This window comes from Salvia hispanica, chromosome 1 (genome assembly GCF_023119035.1).
Source record: "Salvia hispanica cultivar TCC Black 2014 chromosome 1, UniMelb_Shisp_WGS_1.0, whole genome shotgun sequence".
Lineage (NCBI taxonomy): Eukaryota > Viridiplantae > Streptophyta > Magnoliopsida > Lamiales > Lamiaceae > Salvia > Salvia hispanica.
The window spans coordinates 20,682,058-20,701,601 of record NC_062965.1 but is presented as its reverse complement, the minus strand read 5'-3'; the positions used below and the strand labels follow the sequence as shown (position 1 = coordinate 20,701,601).

The following is a 19,544-nucleotide window of genomic DNA, read 5'->3' as shown; positions in this document are numbered from 1 at the left end:
CACGGAGCTTATAATTACGCTCGACTCAAAAGGAATTAAATAAGTCCAAAACATAAAGCCCATAAAAATAATCCAAATGCTAAACTAACAGGACACCAATTAAAATAATAAAAGTACTAAACTAACGAGACACAAAGTCTCCAAACATCACCGGCTTCTTCCGTTGCCGCTTTGGTCTTCCATCTTCCCTCGGTTCCACTTGGGCCTGACCCTTTTTTCCCTTCTTCCTTCGCATTCCCGCAACATTCTCTTCTGACCTCGCCAAGACGTTGTCACTGTTATCCTGCCTCACAGAAGTGTCTGTCTGTGTTATCGGGGCACTACTCGTATCACAAAGTCTCAAGTGCAACACAGTCTGACCGCGATGCAGTCTCTCCATCGCAGGAGACAAGTCATGCTGAAGCAGAACCTCCAAGATCTCGACGTGCCCTCTCATGGAAGCAATGTGAACCGGGTTCATGCCTTGATCATCGACCCACCAGCAAATCTCAGGGGCTACAAACGACAATTTTCGGGCAATCTCAACGTGCCCTTTTGCAGCTGCAATGTGAAGGGGTGCCGATTTTTGGGAGTCGATGTCTCGAGCTAGATCCGAGTAATTAAGCCTCAATAACTCTTCCACTGTTCCCACTTGTCCATGGATTGTTGTTATATGTAGAAGATTTCTTGATTGTGAAAATGAAACTTGATCGGCATCATATAGTGATTAGACTTTAAATCGACGGAAATGAATAATTGTAGCAGTAATATAGAAGTACTACTTTCTTATTGTACTGATACTGTTGAAAATGGTGAATTCATTGGAGGGAGAAACGAAGAGCATGAAGAAATGCAGAAACTCGACGTTACGGGAGAGAGAAGAGAGAAAGGGAAAATATCTTTATTGACTACATTGTGGAATTGTTTACTACAATTTACAATAAAATGTCTTTTATATAGGCTGGAAAAATGCTAAACTAGCTAACCAAATTACTATTTTATTTTCTATTTCAACAGATACAATGAATGAGATTCGATCGATTTCTCTCAATTCCTCCGTAAATATCTTCCCCGAAATTCATCCAAGTGCTCACGCAATTTCTCCTTTATAAAAGTCACGATTGACCCTCCATATCAAACATCGGATTGCGTATCTAGTGTAGACTGATAAAATATGCGAAAGATTCGATTAAGATCTCGATGGTGAAGTTTCAGTGTCTTCCACCTAGAGTACGAAGTCGTTATAATAAACCAGCCAAGTACTAATACAATGATGCTTCCGAACCCAGCGGATAGTATAGCAATAATTTGGCCAACTCTTTGTGTCTCTGCAGGATTTGTAATGATTATGGAAGTTCCGTAACTCACTCCAATAGATGCCATCGACACCCATGTTGCATACACTATGACCGCCATGAATATTTCTGCAATATTTGGCGCTTCCAAGGCATTGAGAAAGATTACCAAGAGAGATGAAACGAAAGCGGTGGTGTTAGCACGTGAGAAGAGCTTGTATAGTTTGGGATGAGATGATGCCATCACTGCTTTGCCGGCTCTGTGTGATGATGTGTTGTCCTGCCACACACCTCCCGGGGGGGCACTGCCGCACTGAATGCCATCGCGGCTATCAGGCCCACCACTACCATGGTCATGCCGCTTATCTCTTTGGCCCCCATGAAATCAATTGATGGCTGGATTGTGCCGTTTTCAATCAAATATTCCCTCATCTGAGATTTGATGCAATAATTCAAGCAACTAAATAGAGTTAATTTTATGAAATAGTACTATACAATATGGATGGTATAAATTAAACGTTAGTCACCAACTTATAATTTCAGAAAATTCTAGCCAATTACCCCTAACCATGGTTGATTCGTATTCTTTTGAATGTGCTATAACTTTTTTTATAAAAAGCAACCCATTTTACCCTTTACTTTTTCAAAAGAATTCAACTAATCCATATTAATACTACTTTCTAAAGATAAAGGGCATTCGAGTAAATTAGTGAGTAGTATATGTTTATATGTATGTTAGTACAATCTAATATTTCAACCAAGCAACTTTTTTTCCTCGATTCAATCTTTACCTATAAACTATATTGTATTATGGCAAACAAATGAACAAACACCTATATGGATTGATTGTCGTTGCAACTCAAGTTGAAATGTATGACTAAAGTTTTCAGAAAAAGAAAAAAAAATTGTTAGCTAATTCATGGAACTAAAACCATGAACTCAAACAAAAAAGAGATGGTACTTACTTCAATTTGATCGCATCTAACAGCCAAATCGTAGAGTGTCTCTCCATCATCATCCGTCACTAGTACAAGACGTTGCACCATGTTTTGCGCACAAGTGCAACACAGTCTGACCGCGATGCAGTCTCTCCCTAGCAGGAGATAAGTCATGTTCAAGCAGAACCTCCAAGACCCCGACTTGCCCTCTCATGGCTGCAATATGAATCGGGTTCATGCCTTGATCGTCAAGCCACCAACACATCTTAGGGGCTACAGAAAACAATTTATTGACAATCTCAACGTTCCTTGTTCAGCTGCAATGTGAAGAGATGATGACTTGTTGGAGTCGACATCTTGAGCTAGCTCTGAGTTTATACTCAGCAACTCTTCCACGATGCCCAGTTGTCCCGCCATTGTTGCTATGTGTAGGAGATTTCTCGAACGGGAGAATGAAACTTGATCAACAAGAAATGGATCTTGTGGCACAAGTGTTTGAAAAGTTGCTACATCTCCCGTTGTTACCGTATCATATAGTTTCTTTTCTGGTGTCTCTGAAACAATTGCTTTGGGCGGCTCCATTTTCGCCTCTTTTTTTTTTTCACATATAAGCTTGTGGTTTCCAAACGCATGATGTATATATATTATTTTTATTTGTATCGTAAAGAAGACATAATCACCTAAGGAAATCGAATTTTCCTAGTAGCGACAATCGTAGGATACAAGCAAAAAGGAGATTCTTTGAGTGAATACTATTATTGAGATGGGAAGTTTTGTATGACTTCATATTACGTACCAAATAAGAGAATTTATCCCAAAAAAAAAAAGAATCGACTCTCTTAAGAGCCAATGTACTTGTTGGTCACGACCACCAGTCCAAGTCGGGTCCAAATGTTCTTACTCCCTCCGCTCCGCGGTAGTTTAGAAAAATGATAGTAATATATAGTTAAAGTAAAGAAATAGTAAAATAAGAGAGAATAATGTAGATAAGACTCTTCTCTATTTTTCTAAAATGAGTGCAGAAAATGAAATGACTCAATTCCTGTGGAACGGAGGGAGTATTTGTTACGGCCAAATTGATACATATTGATAACGACTGATCCATTAATCATAATCGAATCCACCATAAATTTATGTTGTTTTTGGTGATTTTCATATTGAATGAGTTGCTAATTGTTTTCATTAAAAAACCAACCACTATTGAAAAGCGTTTTAATGAATTAAACAAACAACTTCAAAAATCGTTCGAAATTTCTTCAATAATTTGTCAAAAGAAATATTGTGTTTGCATTAGAAAACACGGAGGAACTGATAAACAACTGAACAACAAATCCCAAGAACAATTCGAACACAAATTTTTCATAAATTGAATCCAAACAATGAAAGAATCATAAATAAATGAATTATCAATTCGTTCCAACATGCATTCGCTCTGATACCAATTGTTGGAATCAAATTATTGATTCAAATATATCATACATGTTGAACATAAAGCGGAAGCATACATAGATTTGGATTCATAGTGTTTGATGTTCTTGATGACTCTGAAGTATGAAAATTAGTCTTCTAAGTATCAGCGCATTCACATATTCATTCACATTCTCTGTAATATGTGAAGTAGTATTATACGCCTGATCAATAAGAATGTGATTTTATTGATCTATTTATAGGTTGCACTTGAGGACCATAATCATGTATTTAGAGAACAAATCTCTAACTTTATTATAACTCTAATTTAAACAAAATTAAAGTTATTCTAAGTAGTATATGCACAATAGTCCTCATACTCTTATAGAAAATCATTAGAGCCTACAAGTTATATTTAATTTAATAGATCACGTAATCGGGTCATTCAAATAAATAGTCATAAATATTATACAATCTCTAGACGATCATGTTGGACCATATTAAAATGTTCCATCAGAGAACTTATCCCAAAAGTAAGAATCCCCTCTCACTAGCCATTGTATTTGTTGGTCACGACTAGTTTATTTTCCGGACCACCAGTCCAAGTCGGGTCCAAATGTTCTTATTTGAGGACTGATTCATTAATCATCATCGAATCCACCATAAATTTCTGTTGTTTTTGGTGATTTTCATATTGAAATGAGTTGCTAATTGTTTTCATTACTCATGATTGGTTTGTGAATCATGGGTTGAATGTATCAATCCAATTTCGTGTTCTTACTTACTATATCTATCTATGGTGTTAAAGAGCAAATGTTCTCTATAACATTTCGTCAAACATTTGGCAAGCATCTGCTCTTGATAACGTGTCGTCGAACAGTTGGAAATTATAACTGCAAGCCCTGGATCAAGTCCGAAGATCAACGGCAGATATTCGATGAAGACAGTAAATTCAAAGTCATTTTGAGAAGAACTAGCCAAGCTAAGTATTGGGAACTCCATCACTTTAGCTTGAGGGGGAGTGTTAGAATGAGATCGCATCATATCGGGAGAATATTATGTGATTGATATGGGAGTATATTATGCCCAAATTAGAGTAGAGCAATTATTGTAATTTTAGGTTTATCATATACGTAGAATACCTAGCCTATAAATATGTAATCCATGTAGCATATTATTCATTCAATAATACAGAAGAAAACTTCTCCCACCAATTTTAACAATAACATTTATTGAGTAGATGTATAATATCACTACAAGACCTTGATGTAGTATGCAATGGAGGACTCCTTATTACACGAATATAGAAAGACACTATACAAACTTAATTAGTTACTTTCATGGCTCTTAATCTAATCCCCAAGGTCTTTAGTAATCATCTCCGGACTCTTGTACTACATTTTCAGAAATCCAACAAGGACTCATTTCTATTGACGAGATATAGAAACACATTAAATTCTAACTGTGTTTACATCTCTTTCGAAATTCAATACTATCCTTTTCAACTCTCTTAGTAATTGATAACAATAGCGTCGGATTCGATGAGCTACCGTAAGATCTTCATGTTCATGTTTCACTCTCTTCCACGTAAAGTAAAACCACGGCAACCACATGTGGACGTTTATGAATGCATAGACGCCCAAAAATCCAAAGACTACAATAGCAACAACTTTGCCAGGTGTTTGTGTTTCAATAGGATTCGTCATGATTAAGGAAGCTCCATAACTCACTCCAATAGACGCCATCGACACCACGGTTGCAGCCCGGGTGGTTACCACGGCAAGAAATGAATTAGTTGCCGCTAGGGGGGCGACGAGTAATATTAGGAAAGACGAAACGAAAGCGGTGGTGTTAGCACGAGAGAATAATTTGTATAATTTGGGATGAGCATATGCCATCACCGCTTTACCGGCTCTGTGTGATGTCGTGTCTTCCTGCCACACTCCGCCCGGGGGGCTGACGGCCGCCTGAAACGCCATTGCAGCTATCAGGACCACCACCACCATTGTCATGCCGGTCATATTTATGAGGTAGATAGGCGTTTCTGTTGTATCCTTCTCCGTCAGATATTCTATCATCTGAGATTTTGATGCAACAAACTGTTAGTCACCAACTTAATTTCAATAAATTCTAGTAAGAATTGTTAGGAAATTAGCAGAGATAATATCATGGATATAACATAATGAATTTTATCAAGTTAGGTTCGATGTATTTCTACGTCTGGCCATATTAAGACAATGATTTTCATTATACTTGCAAAATTATAATGTCCCAATTACCATTTTAGGATATCCACAGTTTGTCCTAATCCGTTAATCATTACACTCACATTCCACTATAAAACTGGTACGGAGAATATAAGCGGGAACTACATTCCGTGCAAATCAAAGTGGGACTATAAATAGGTGAAGGAGGGAGTACAATGTAAGAGTAATATATATATGCAAAAGTAATGAAACCTATTCCTAGTTATGATAGGATTAGAATTGGACCTAAAATATAATCGTACGACACCCCAATACTTAAACGAATTGTAGGAGATAATTTTTCATTTCCTGGAATTAATTAACTTACTTTCAGGTTTCATACTCAAATTTCTGTCAATGCATAATAATATTATATTAATTAACTTTAACTCACGCATGATAATATTATATATATGGCATCTTATTCCATCTTTTTTAATCTCTATTTTCTCGTGGTAAATTGACAACCAAAGAAAAAGCGTCCTTACCTCTTTTGCTTTGCACCTATAAGCCAAATCAATGGCCTTCTCCCCGTCATCGTCCTTCACAGCCACAAGAATGCCCAATTTCTCTGCCAAAAACTTCAATGGCTCAAGCTGACGATGTTTCACGCACAAATGCAACACAGTCTGGCCTCGATGAAGTCTCTCCATAGCAGGAGACGAGTCATTTTCAAGCAGAACCTTCAAGATCTCAACATGCCCTTTCATGGCAGCAATATGAACCGGGTTCATGCCTTGATCATCGAGCCACCAACACATCTCAGGGGCTATAGGAAACAATTTATCGACAATCTCAACGTGCCCTTGTTCAGCTGCAATGTGAAGAGATGACGACTTTTTGGAGTCGACATCTCGAGCTAGCTCTGAGTTTATCCTCAACAACTCTTCCACGATGCCCACATGTCCGGCCATTGTTGCTATATGCAGGAGATTTCTTGAACGTGCGAATGAAACTTGATCAACAATAAATGGATTTTGTCGCGCAAGTATTTGGAATGTTGCTACATCTCCCCTTGTTGCAGCATCATATAGTTTCATTTCTGGTGTTTCTGAAACAACAGCTTTGGGCGGCTCCATTTTCGCCTCTCTTTTTTATTAACATATAAGCTTGTGGTTTCCTAACGCATGATGTATATATAGCAACAATCGTAGGATATAAGCAAAAGAGAAAAGTCGAAAAGTAAAAAGGAAAAGTAAAAAGGAAAAGAAAAAAGGAAAAGAAAAAGGAGATTCTTTGAGTGAATACTTTTATTCTTTATTGAGATGGGAAGTTTTGTATGATTTCATATTGATAACGACTGATCCATTAATCATCATCGAATCGAATCCACCATAAATTTATGTTGTTTTTGGTGATTTCCATATTGAAATGAGTTGCTAATAATTGTTTTTTGGTGATTTCCATATTGAAAAGCTTTTTAATGAATTAAACAAACAACTTCAAATTTTCGTTTGAAATTTCATCAATAATTTGTCAAAAGAAATCTTGTGTTCGCATTAGAAAACACGGACGAACTGATAACATCTGAACAACAAATCCCAACAACAACTCGAACACATAATTTACATAAATTGAATCCAAACAATGAAAGAATCATAAATAAACGAATTATCAATTCGTTCCAACATGCATTGGCTCTCATACCAATTGTTGGAATCAAATTATTGATTCACATAAATCATACATGTTGAATACTGTTGAAAAGTAAAATGCGGAATATAAAAGACTATTGCAGAAAGTAAAAGACGGGAGAACCGTAAAGACTACATTGTGATTGACTTGAATTAATCCTCTCAATGGTTACACAACCTTTATAGGCTCTAATTCTAGCTATACATGGAAAATATATTCTAATTATACTAAACTTCCTCACTTGCCTTCTTGTTCTCCAACTAATTAATTTTCTCATTCCAACAAATACAATTGATAAACATAAAGTGGAAATATGTGAAGTAGTATTATAGGCCTGATCAATAAGAATGTGATTTTATTGATCTATTTATAGGTTGCACTTGGGGACCATAATCATGTATTTAGAGAACAAATCTCTAACTTTATTATAACTCTAATTTCAACAAAATTAAAGTTATCATAGGTAGTATATGCACAATAGTCCTCATACTCTTATAGAAAATCATTTGAGCCTATAAGTTATATTAATTTAATAGATCACGTATCGAGTCATTCAAATAAATACTCATAAATATATACAATCTTTAGACGATCATGTTGGACCATATTAAAATGTTCAAATAGAGAACTTATCCCAAAAGTACGAATCCCCTCTCATCAGCCAATGTACTTGTCGGTCACGACTAGTTTATTTTCCTGATCACCAGTCCAAGTCGGGTCCAAATGTTCTTATTTGACAACTGATTCATTAATCATCATCGAATCAACCATAAATTTCTTGTTTTTGGTGATTTCCATATTGAAATGAGTTGCTAATTGTTTCCATTGCTCCTGATTGGTTTGTGAATCATGTGTTGAATGTATCAATCTTATTCCGTGTTCTTACTTACAATATCTATCTACGGTGTTAAATACAATTATCACTACCAATAGAGAGACATTTCGTCGAACAGTTAGAGAGCAAATGTTCTTGCTAACATTTCGTCAAACATTTGGCAAGCATCTGTTCTTGATAACCTGTTATAACTACAAGCCCTGGATGTAGTATGCAATGGAGGACTTCTTATTACACGAATATAGAAAGATACCAATTCATACTCAATTAGTTACTTTCATTGTGTTGGGAAAAGTGGTGATAATTATCAAAGAGTATCAAAAATAAATTGATACTTGCGCAGCAGAACCAGGATAATTCTTTTCCCTCTTGCTGGATTAAATAATGGGACCAAACCAAGAAAATAAATTTGGTGCAGAATAAAACGTGAGACGAGAATTTTACGTGGAAAACCCAAATCGGGAAAAACCACGAGACCGAAGTCTAAATCTTCCACTATGTATATAGTAGGCTTACAAATTCTCCCTAAACACTCTATAGGGGAAATACAAATCTCAAGTTGAATAACTTGGAATACACACAAGAGGAGTGAGCAACAATTTCAAGGGAGATAGGAATTTTTCCTCACTTTTTTCTTCTCTCAAAATGCAGTCACCGAAACTCTCTCTTGCTCTCTCTCTCACTAGCTGATGTGATTTTAAGCTCTTGCACACTTCTTCACCGATGGAAGTGAGCTGTATTTATGGAGCAATTGAGCTGCAACTTTCTTCCCCTACAACCGCCACTACAGCCGTCCCTATAGCCGCAATAGTTGAAGGAGGATACCATTTGTGGACTTACGTAGTGTAAATACTGCCATTTCTATCTTGTTGCATTTATTGCAACATCTTCACCAATCTTTTATGGTCAAAGATGGTGGCTTCCACATGGGGTGGAAATACTCAACAATTCTCCCCCTCCACCTCATGTGGGGATTCAATGAGACCCGTTTCTTGCCTGCAGATCTCAAGCTTATCTCGGGGTAAGGACTTGGTAAGCATATCGGCACCGTTCTCATCGGTGTGCACCTTCTCCAGCTGCAAAAGCTTTCCGTCAAGTGCTTCTCGTATCCAATGATACCTCACATCAATATGCTTCGTTCTTGAGTGAAAACTCGAATTCTTACTCAAGTGAATTGCGCTTTGACTGTCGCAGTAAAGCACATACTTCTCTTGCTTCAAGCCCAACTCTTGCAGAAACTCCTTTAACCACAACAGGTCTTTACAAGCTTCCGTCATAGCTATGTACTCTGCCTCCGTTGTGGATAATGCCACGCATTTTTGAAGTTTCGATTGCCACGAGATAGCTCCCCTTGCAAGTCTCATCAGGATTCCGGACGTGGACTTCCTGGAATCTATGTCACCAGCCATGTCTGCATCCGTATATCCATCTAGTAGGATATGGTTGTCGCCAAACTTCAGACAAAGTCTAGAAGTACCTCGCAGGTACCGAAATATCCATTTCACTGCAGTCCAATGCTCTTTTCCCGGGTTAGAGAGAAATCTACTAACCACACCAACTGCGTGAGCTATGTCTGGTCTGGTGCATATCATAGCATACATTAGACTGCCCACCGCAGAAGCATATGGCACCTTCTTCAGCTCTTCCTTTTCTGTCTCACTTGTCGGGCATTGCGCCGAGCTGAGCTTCATATGACCCGCAAGTGGAGTGGTGACTGGCTTGGACTTGCTCATAGTGAATATTTCAAGAACTTTCTCAACGTATTGTTCCTGAGATAACCAGAGCTTCTTGCTCTTCCTAACCCTGAAGATCTTCATTCCAAGGATCTGCTTAGCCGCGCCCAAGTCTTTCATCGCAAAAGACTCGCTAAGCTCTTTCTTCAGCTCAACAATTTTGCTGGCATCATGGCCTACAATCAGCATGTCGTCAACGTAGACTAACAGTATGATAAAGTCACCTCCTGCGAGCTTCTTGAAGAAAACACAGTGATTTGAGGTAGTCCTGTTGTAGCCATGGGTCGTCATGAAGGACTCAAACTTCATGTACCATAGTCTAGGAGCTTGTTTTAGGCCATACAAGCTCTTCCTCAACCTGCACACAAGGTTCTCTTTCCCTTTGACTTGGAACCCTTCAGGTTGGACCATGTAGATTTCTTTATCCAAATCTCCATTGCAGAAACGCCGTCTTCACATCAAGTTGCTCGATCTCCAGGTCTGAGCTGGCAACAATCGCGAGCACGACTCTGATTGAAGACATCTTCACCACTGGTGAGAAAATATCATCAAAATCCACACCTTTTCGTTGGCTGAAACCTTTCACAACCAGTCTGGCCTTGTACCTTGGTTGTGAGCTATGCTCCTCAGCCTTCAATCTGTAGACCCACTTATTTTTCAGTGGCCTCTTGCCGGCTGGCAACTTCACCAAGTCATAGGTGTGATTTTGGAGTAAGGAGTTCATCTCCTCCTTCATGGCTTCTAACCACTTCTCATTTTGGTCATGCGCCATGGCTTCAGCAAAACTCTGTGGCTCTCCTCCATCAGTGAGCATTATATACTCATATGGGCTATATCTGGTAGAAGGTTGTCTCTCTCTGACTGACCTTCTGACTGGAGGGACTTCATTTTGTGCAGGTGGAATCTCCTCGTCACCTGCTCCATCATCAATCGGATCGCCTTGCTCCGGTTGGATATCTCCCCCGTAATCTTGAACCGTCGGCGAAGGAACTGGATCTAAGTTGACGGGAATTTCTGAATTATATTCAGGCTTTTCTTTCGCATCATTAGGAACTTGATCTTCAAGGAATACGACATCCCTGCTTCTAATGACCTTCCTGCTAACCGAGTCCCATAATCTATAACCAAACTCTTCATGGGCGTATCCCAAGAAGATACATGGTTTGGTTTTGTCATCAAGCTCTTGGATCTCTCATCTTTTGGAATGTGCACGAACGCCCTGCAGCCAAACACTCTCAAGTGTTTGTAAGACACGTCTTTTCCTTGACCAAACTCGGTCTGGAACGTCACCGCCCAGAGGAGTTGATGGAGAAAGGTTGATCAAGTCAACTGCAGTCCTCATAGCTTCACCCCAAAAGGATTTGGGCAGTTTGGAATGCGACAGCATGCATTTGATTCTCTCACAAATCGTTCTGTTCATCCTCTCTGCCATGGTTCTTGCAGTGCAGCTCAAATGGGCCTTGGTACTCGCCGCCATTGTCTGCACGAACACACTTCAGTTTCCTTCCCGTCTGCCGCTCGACTTTTGCTTGAAAATGCTTAAAGACCTCCAAGGTTTGGTCTTTGGTTTTCAAAGCAAAACACCAGACTTTTCTCGAAAAATCGTCAATGAAAGTGACGAAATATAATGGGCCACCAAGAGTTCTGTCTTTCATGTAGCACAAATCTGTGTGCACCAAATCAAGAGGTTGAGCTCTTCCTGAGGGAGAGAAGCTCTTGAATGCGACTCTGTGTTGTTTTCCGGCAAAACAATCAACACAGGTTTCCAAATGCATTCCTTTTACCTCAGGGATGAGGCTTCTTCTAGACAAGATCTCCAGACCTTTCTGGCTCAGATGTCCAAGCCTCTTATGCCATATCTCAATGGAGGAATTTTTGACGACTGCATTCACCTCTCCATTGGACAACGTTGCATGCATCAAGTAGAGTGAATTTTGCTTTCTAACTTTTGCTGCAATGAGGGAGCCTTTTATCAGCTTCCATTTTCCTTCGCCGAAATGGTTGATGTAACCATCGTCGTCGAGCTTGCCGGTGGAAATAATGTTGAGTCTGATATCAGGAACATGTCGAACATCTCCCAGAACAAGCTTGCATCCCGTGTCGGTGAGCAGATGAATGTCTCCTATACCAGCAACTTCTGTCACGCTATGATTGGCCATTCTGACTTTGCGAAAGCTGCCACCGGTGTAGGATGTAAAGATATCACGATATGGTCTTATGTCATATGATGCACCCGAATCAACGATCCAGTCCGTTTGTTGGCATGACGAACTCACACAGGCGTCATAGCAGACTATGACAACATCACCATCAGTCGCAACTGCCGTTGTGTCCTTCTCAGTATTTTCATTATTTCCCCGCGTTTGATCTCTTTTCTTCTTTCTGCAGTCTCTATCGTAGTGGTTTGGACCACCGCAATAATGGCATTTGAAGTCCTTTTTGTGTTTAGACTTTCCCCTGGATTTGTCTCTTGTGTTTTGAGAGTTTCTATTTTTACTTCTCCCTCGATCACTATGTTCAGCAACCATCGCCTTTGTCTCAGAAGAATGATCTTGCTCTCTTCTTCTGGATTCTTCATTAAGAAGACAATCTTTGACCATCTGCAAGGTCAGTGCTCCCCCTGGAGCCGAGTTGCTGATCGACACCACAAGAGTGTCCCAACTATCCGACAACGAACTTAGTAGCAATAGGGCTATCACTTCATCATCAAGAGAAATCTTCATGTTGATGGATTGGTTGATAAGACCCTGATATGCATTGAGATGCTCCGTCATGTTGGCACTCTCCACATATCGCAATCGAACGATTTTTCTGATGATGGATGCTTTGTTCAAGGCATTTTTCCTCTCGAACATAGCTTCCATTTTCTTCCAAAGAACATCAGCCTTTTCCTCATTGGCGAAATGATGGAAGATACTGTGTTCGATGAAGCGCCGGATGTAACCAACAGTTTTTCTGTGCATGATGATCCACTCATCATCACTCATATCCTTTGGTTTGGCATCATCTCCATGTAAGGGCAAATAGAGATCCTTACAGTAGAGAAGATCCAACATGCTTGGCTTCCAAATTGAGTAATTCGATCCGCTCAATTTGAACATGCCACCAAGCGAAGATGATTCCTCCATTTTTAATCCGCCTCAGAACCACGATGGTGGCTCTGATACCACTTGTTGGGAAAAGTGGTGATAATTATCAAAGAGTATCAAAAATAAATTGATACTTGCGCAGCGGAACCAGGATAATTCTTTTCCCTCTTGCTGGATTAAATAATGGGACCAAACCAAGAAAATAAATTTGGTGCAGAATAAAACGTGAGACGAGAATTTTACGTGGAAAACCCAAATCGGGAAAAACCACGAGACCGAAGTCTAAATCTTCCACTATGTATATAGTAGGCTTACAAATTCTCCCTACACACTCTATAGGGGAAATACAAATCTCAAGTTGAATAACTTGGAATACACACAAGAGGAGTGAGCTACAATTTCAAGGGAGATAGGAATTTTTCCTCACTTTTTTCTTCTCTCAAAATGCACTCACCGAAACTCTCTCTTGCTCCCTCTCTCACTAGCTGATGTGATTTTCAGCTCTTGCACACTTCTTCACCGATGGAAGTGAGCTGTATTTATAGAGCAATTGAGCTGCAATTTTCTTCCCCTACAACCGCCACTACAGCCGTCCCTATAGCCGCAATAGTTGAAGGAGGATGCCATGTGTGGACTTACATAGTGTAAATACTGCCATTTCTATCTTGTTGCATTTATTGCAACATCTTCACCAATCTTTTATGGTCAAAGATGGAAGCTTCCACATGGGGTGGAAATACTCAACACATTGCTCATAATCTTACCCCATGGTTTTGAGTACATCTCCGCACTCTTTTTTATTGCAACTTCACCAATCCGATCCGTGATTGTGAGATCTCCATCCGGAATTTTCAGTCTCTTCCACCTGAAATGCGACACCTTTATAACAATCCAGACACATACTAATACAAGGATGCTCATGAATCCAAAGATTACAATATCCTCAATTTTGTCAAGTGTTTGTGTTTCCATAGGATTCGTCATGAATAAAGAAGCTCCATAACTCATTCCAATAGATGCCATCGACACGAATGTTGCATACCAGATGACAATCACGAAAAACAATGCATGCGTCTGCGCTTGCAAGGCGACGAGGAAGATTACGAGGAGAGACGAAATGAAAGTGGTGGTGTTAGCACGAGAGAATAGTTTGTATAGTTTGGGATGAGTAGATCCCATCACCGCTGTAGGGATCAGATTAGTCTAGATTCACTAATTACCGAGACCTGTTCTTGTACAAGAGAGCTCAGCCAAACTCTCACCCACGCGGCTGATTTACACAAGTACTACAAACTAAGATTGCTATGAATCTAGTTCTAACTATTACAAGGTCTTGAAGCTGTAACTCCAACTTCAATTGTACTCAATTGCACCTGCACACTCAAGAAACAAGTTAGTAACACTAAGAGAGATCCTCTCGGATCTAAACACTAGAACTCAACTAAACACCAGAGAGTAAGAACAAGAGATCAAAGAAACTTGGCTCAGAACCCGCCACAACCAAACACTGATCTATTCTTCCAGAATTAGATCCAAGGGAGCACCAATGGATTGGATAGAGTTAACCCTCAAACCACCAACACCTCCACTAATGAAACCCCTCACACCAGATCTAGATCCACCGAACAAATTATCCACTCACGGCCTTCAAGTTCTCACAAACCCTAAAACTTCTCCAGAACTAAGCAATCGAAGAGATTGCTTCATACCAGCCCTCACAACTGATCTTACACTCAAAGAACCATGGAAGATCACCAAGAGATGGCCGGAAGAACACCAGAGAAGAGAGGGGAGAAGAGAGAGATGCTCTGAGTCACAAGGAAGAGAGAGAGAGAGATGATGAATGAATGAGAACGGCAACAACCCCATTCTCACTTAACACAAACAACCCTACATCCAACGGCTTGGAAGCCATCATCCAAAGAGAGAGGCACGTGGCAGCATCTGGTGAGAGGGGTTAAGTAATTGGGCTCAGCCCAATTAATAACATCTGGGCTTAAGAAATAACACAGCCCAAATAAGAGTCCATCCAAATATCCAACATACTCCACCTTGGACTTTTATTCTGGGAAACCAACCAAGTGTTGAGGGCTAAGGTATAATCATCACAACCTACAAGGTAGATCCCTCAGCACCAAAGGACTAAGTCCACAAGCATTTTGGGAACACCAGAGGGGCTGACACCCATTAGTCTAATAGGTCTTTATGCCTCCAGTCACCTACCACCCTTACCACAGCTGATAAGGTGGCTGAGGTCTTTCCCCGGGACATGCAACCTAACCTAGATCAAAATGCAAGTACTTAATGCAGAAAAGAAGTTTTTCCAAAGGTAAGGGTTTAGTTTCCATGTCAGCTGGGTTTTTATCAGTATGCACCTTTTGAAGAAACACTTCACCCTTTTCTACAACATCCCTAATGTAATGAAACCTTACATCTATATGCTTTGTTCTATCATGAAAAACAGGATTTTTACATAACTGAATAGCAGATTGAGAATCAGAGAACAACACAGGAGAGGATTTCACAAACTTGAGTTCAGAAAGTACTCCCTTTAACCATACAGCCTCTTTCATTGCCTCAGTGATAGCAATATACTCTGACTCAGTGGTGGACAAAGCCACAATGTGCTGCAGCTGTGATTTCCAGCTTATGCAAGACCTACACACTGAAAATACATAGGAGGTGGTTGACTTCCTCTTATCTCTGTCATTAGCATAGTTGGAATCCACAAAACCAGTTAGTAAAACACCATCATCACATTTAGAATAGCACAAACCATACTTAGCATTTTGCTTCAAGTATCTAAGAAGCCATTTCAGAGCTTCCCAATGAACAGGACCTGGATTAGACATATATCTACTAAGACAAGACACAGCATAGGCAATATCAGGCCTAGTGCTAACCATCAAGTACATAACAGATCCAATAGCATTTGCATAGGGAATTCTTTTCATAGCATCAATTTCAGACTGAGACTTAGGGCACAAATCTTTACTCAACATAAAATGAGCAGCTAAAGGCACAGAAGCAGGCTTAGCATCAAACATGTTAAAACATTTTCAGAATTTTGTACACATATGGTTCTTGATGCAACACAAGGGTGGAGCTACTCCTATCTCTACAGATATTAATCCCTAAGATTTTCTGAGCATCACCTAGATCCTTCATGTCAAAATTCTCACTCAAGGCAGCTTGCACCCCCTTAATGGTTTTCAAACAAGGACCCATTAAAAGCATATCATCAACATATAGTAGCAGGAACACAGGCACAGTATCAAGATTCTTCACATACAAGCAAGCATCAAAAGTACTTCTGACAAAACCTAACTTTTGCATACATGTGTTAAACTTGATATTCCACTGCCTAGGGGACTGTTTTAAACCATAAAGGGCCTTTTTCAACAAGCACACATGATTGGGAAACTTGGGATCAACAAAGCCCTCAGGCTGTTTCATATAAATAGGCTTATCAAGATCACCATGTAAGAAGGCAGTTTTAACATCCATCTGCTTTAATTCCCAATTAAAATGAGCACACAAAGCCAACATCATTCTAACAGTTGTGAATTTAACAACAGGGGCAAAGATTTCTGTGTAATCCACCCCCTCTTGTTGAGTAAAGCCTTTTGCCACTAATCTGGCCTTGTACCTAAGGCCCTCCACCTCATTTTTCAGTTTATAAAGCCACCTGCAATCAACAACAGATGCACCAAAATGCAAAGGTACAAGAATCCAAGTGAAATTAACTTTCAGAGAATGCATCTCCTCCATCATGGCTTTATGCCACTGACTCCAGAATTTAGACTTAGTAGCCTGCTTATAGGTTTGAGGCTCATCACCATCAGATTCATAAACATTGAAAGCCAAATTAATCAGAGCAACTAAACCAACAAAACCATCATATCTAGAGGGTTTACCAACATTGACCCTTCTAGTTCTATCTCTAGAAAACACATTATCATGCAAGTTAGTATTATCAATAGCATTTTGAATGCCACTTGGGCTATTTATCACATTCTGAACAGGAATAGGAGGAGAGTTTCTAACAGGGCTATTATGCAAATTAGGCACATTGTCATCAACATTTTGGGCAGGTTATTATGCAGCAAATTTGGGTTTCCTTCATCAAGTGTCTCATTAGGAGTATAGACTGGATAAGTGTTCCAAAATGGCTGCTCCACCTCACTTGGAGCACCACTGGGATGCTCCACACCAGTGAGTGTTTCTGTGGACTCCACCTCAGTGAAGAGGTTCATTGTCCACATCTATAGGATCTGGGCTCAATGTCAGTCTTAAGCAGGGGAATTCATCTTCATTGAAGACAACATCCCTACTTATTATGACCTTGAACCCAGGTTCATCCCTTAGCCAGACTCTATACCCTTTGACACCCTCAGGATAACCTAGAAAAACACCTTTCCTAGATCTAGGCTCAAGTTTATCAGACTTATTATGCACAAAAGCAGTACAGCCAAAAACCCTTAGGTGAGAAAAAACAAGAGGCTTGCCATAGAACACATACTCAGGACACTGACCAACCAGAGGCACAGAAGGAGACCTATTTACCAAATAAGTAGCAGTTAACAAAGCCTCACCCCAAAACTTTTTTGACAATCCAGACTTAGAGAGCATGCATCTCACTTTTTCAAGCAAAGTCCTGTTCATTCTCTCAGCAACCCCATTTTGCTGTGGGGTATAAGGCACAGTTCTATGTCTTTTAATTCCAAAGCTATCACATAAATCATCCATCTGATTATTACAAAACTCCAGGCCATTATCAGTTCTAATAGCCTGTTTTTTCAGGATACTCAAGCCTTTTGCACTCATATGACCTAGCCTATTATGCCACAACATGGTTCTGTCAGTTTTAACTACATTGGCATAAGCTTTTTCACATGCAAGAGGCACAGCATTACACACATACAAGCCACATTTTTTCTGAGCTTTGAAAAGACACATAGAACCTCTGCAAATTTTCATACAGCCTTCCCCCCACTTCCCCCCCATACCCTCATTTTCAAGAGCAGTACAAGACATCAAATTATAGCATAGATCAGGAACATATCTGACATCCTTTAGGCTGAGCACATAACCATTTTCAAACTTCAAACACACAGTGCCAATACCAAGAATTTCACACTTCTTGTCATCAGCCATTGAAACAAAAGTCTTAGTAACAGGTTTCAGCTCGGAAAACACTTCCTTAAAAGGGCTCACATGATAAGTACATCCAGAATCACACAGCCAATCATTTGAAGTAAAGGGACATGCAGGAGGGGCATTCACATTAACATTATCATAGGTAGCAACATTAACAAGGGTTTCAACCTGGGAATTATTGTTAGGGAACTTATTCTTTTTAGGTTTAGAACACTCTTTCTTATAGTGCCCAACATCACCACAGTTGAAACACTTCCTATAGGTTTTAGGATCCTTGCTTCTAGACCTAGACCTAAACTTTTTCCTAGAGTTTGAGGAACTACCAGAATTACTACTGGGCTCATTTCCCCCTCTAGATTTAGACCTACCCCTGACATTCAACACCTTATTGTAAGCATTCTTATCAGCAGCCCTTTCCTTAAGCTCAATTTCTTTAGATTTCAAGGAGCTAATAATGAGGTCTAGAGGAGCAGAATCTCTACCATACTTAATGGCAGCCTTAACATCACTATAGGAATCAGGTATGGCATTCATCAGGGCTATGCTTGTGTATTCATCTATGGTTTTATCACCTGACCTCTTAATGTCCTGAACTAACTTCTGAAACCTATCCACATTGTCATCAATGTCTTTAGCAAGATCAAGCTTAAATTTGAACAATTTTTCAAGCAAATACATTCTGGAAGACATAGAGGTTTCAGTATACAGAGTATCAAGTAATTTCCACATTTCAGCAGCAGATTCCTCATGATCAACTTTCCTAATCACAGAATCAGATAGATTTAACACAATGGTAGCCCTTGCCAGATCATTCATCTCATCAATTTTATCCTGAGTAGTATCCTCAGGTAAAGTACCATCTTTACCATCAACAGCTTTGAAAACTTTTTGTTGGATCAAAATACATTTCATTTTCTGTTTCCAAATAGCAAAATCATTTTTACCATTATAAGGAACCAAACCAACAGGTTGAGCCATTTTAACAAGAAAATTTGCAAGAAAACAAGAAGCAAGACAGAAACACACAGCCTTACACACCTGAAAGCACAGAGACAGAGACATACACCAGCAACACAAGAACAGGCCAAGAGCTTTCACACAACAGAAAGGGACTCAAATCCTTGACTGTCACGAGCAAGACTGGCCAAGGCTATCCCAGCTCGCAATCACTCACTACTGGAGGGCGCAGGGGGTCACTTGGGCAGTACAAGATGCTTGGTGGTCAAG

General features: G+C 39.6%; 3 protein-coding genes across 3 annotated transcripts; all 3 read right to left on the bottom strand.

Moving 5' to 3' along the window:
- Positions 1 to 121: 121 nt before the first annotated feature.
- Positions 122 to 2,794, bottom strand: LOC125189591 (ankyrin repeat-containing protein At2g01680-like). Its single transcript, XM_048086857.1, has 4 exons — positions 2,497 to 2,794; positions 2,240 to 2,367; positions 1,589 to 1,706; positions 122 to 621 (listed from the first exon to the last, which is right to left on the bottom strand). The coding sequence occupies exons 1-4, from the start codon at positions 2,792 to 2,794 to the stop codon at positions 122 to 124; spliced, it is 1,044 nt and encodes a 347-aa protein (XP_047942814.1).
- A 2,039-nt stretch (positions 2,795 to 4,833) lies between these two features.
- On the bottom strand, positions 4,834 to 6,945 carry LOC125202376 (ankyrin repeat-containing protein NPR4-like). Its single transcript, XM_048100761.1, has 2 exons — positions 6,354 to 6,945; positions 4,834 to 5,697 (listed from the first exon to the last, which is right to left on the bottom strand). The coding sequence occupies exons 1-2, from the start codon at positions 6,942 to 6,944 to the stop codon at positions 5,071 to 5,073; spliced, it is 1,218 nt and encodes a 405-aa protein (XP_047956718.1). The 5' UTR covers position 6,945; the 3' UTR covers positions 4,834 to 5,070.
- An 8,488-nt stretch (positions 6,946 to 15,433) lies between these two features.
- On the bottom strand, positions 15,434 to 16,204 carry LOC125189581 (secreted RxLR effector protein 161-like). The gene has a single exon (XM_048086845.1). The coding sequence runs from the start codon at positions 16,202 to 16,204 to the stop codon at positions 15,434 to 15,436; it is 771 nt and encodes a 256-aa protein (XP_047942802.1).
- Between the last annotated feature and the right edge of the window lie 3,340 nt (positions 16,205 to 19,544).

Bases quoted from the DNA above. Each gene is read 5' to 3' on its own strand.
- LOC125189591 (XM_048086857.1), bottom strand. From the start codon at position 2,794: ATGGAGCCGCCCAAAGCAATTGTTTCAGAGACACCAGAAAAGAAACTA. The intron at 2,368-2,496 runs GTTTTCTGTAGC...ATCTCCTGCTAG, and splicing joins GTTGAGATTGTCAATAAATT to GGAGAGACTGCATCGCGGTC. The intron at 1,707-2,239 runs GTAAGTACCATC...ATCAAATCTCAG, and splicing joins TTAGATGCGATCAAATTGAA to ATGAGGGAATATTTGATTGA.
- LOC125202376 (XM_048100761.1), bottom strand. From the start codon at position 6,944: ATGGAGCCGCCCAAAGCTGTTGTTTCAGAAACACCAGAAATGAAACTA. The intron at 5,698-6,353 runs GTAAGGACGCTT...TCAAAATCTCAG, and splicing joins ATAGGTGCAAAGCAAAAGAG to ATGATAGAATATCTGACGGA.
- LOC125189581 (XM_048086845.1), bottom strand. From the start codon at position 16,204: ATGTTTGATGCTAAGCCTGCTTCTGTGCCTTTAGCTGCTCATTTTATG.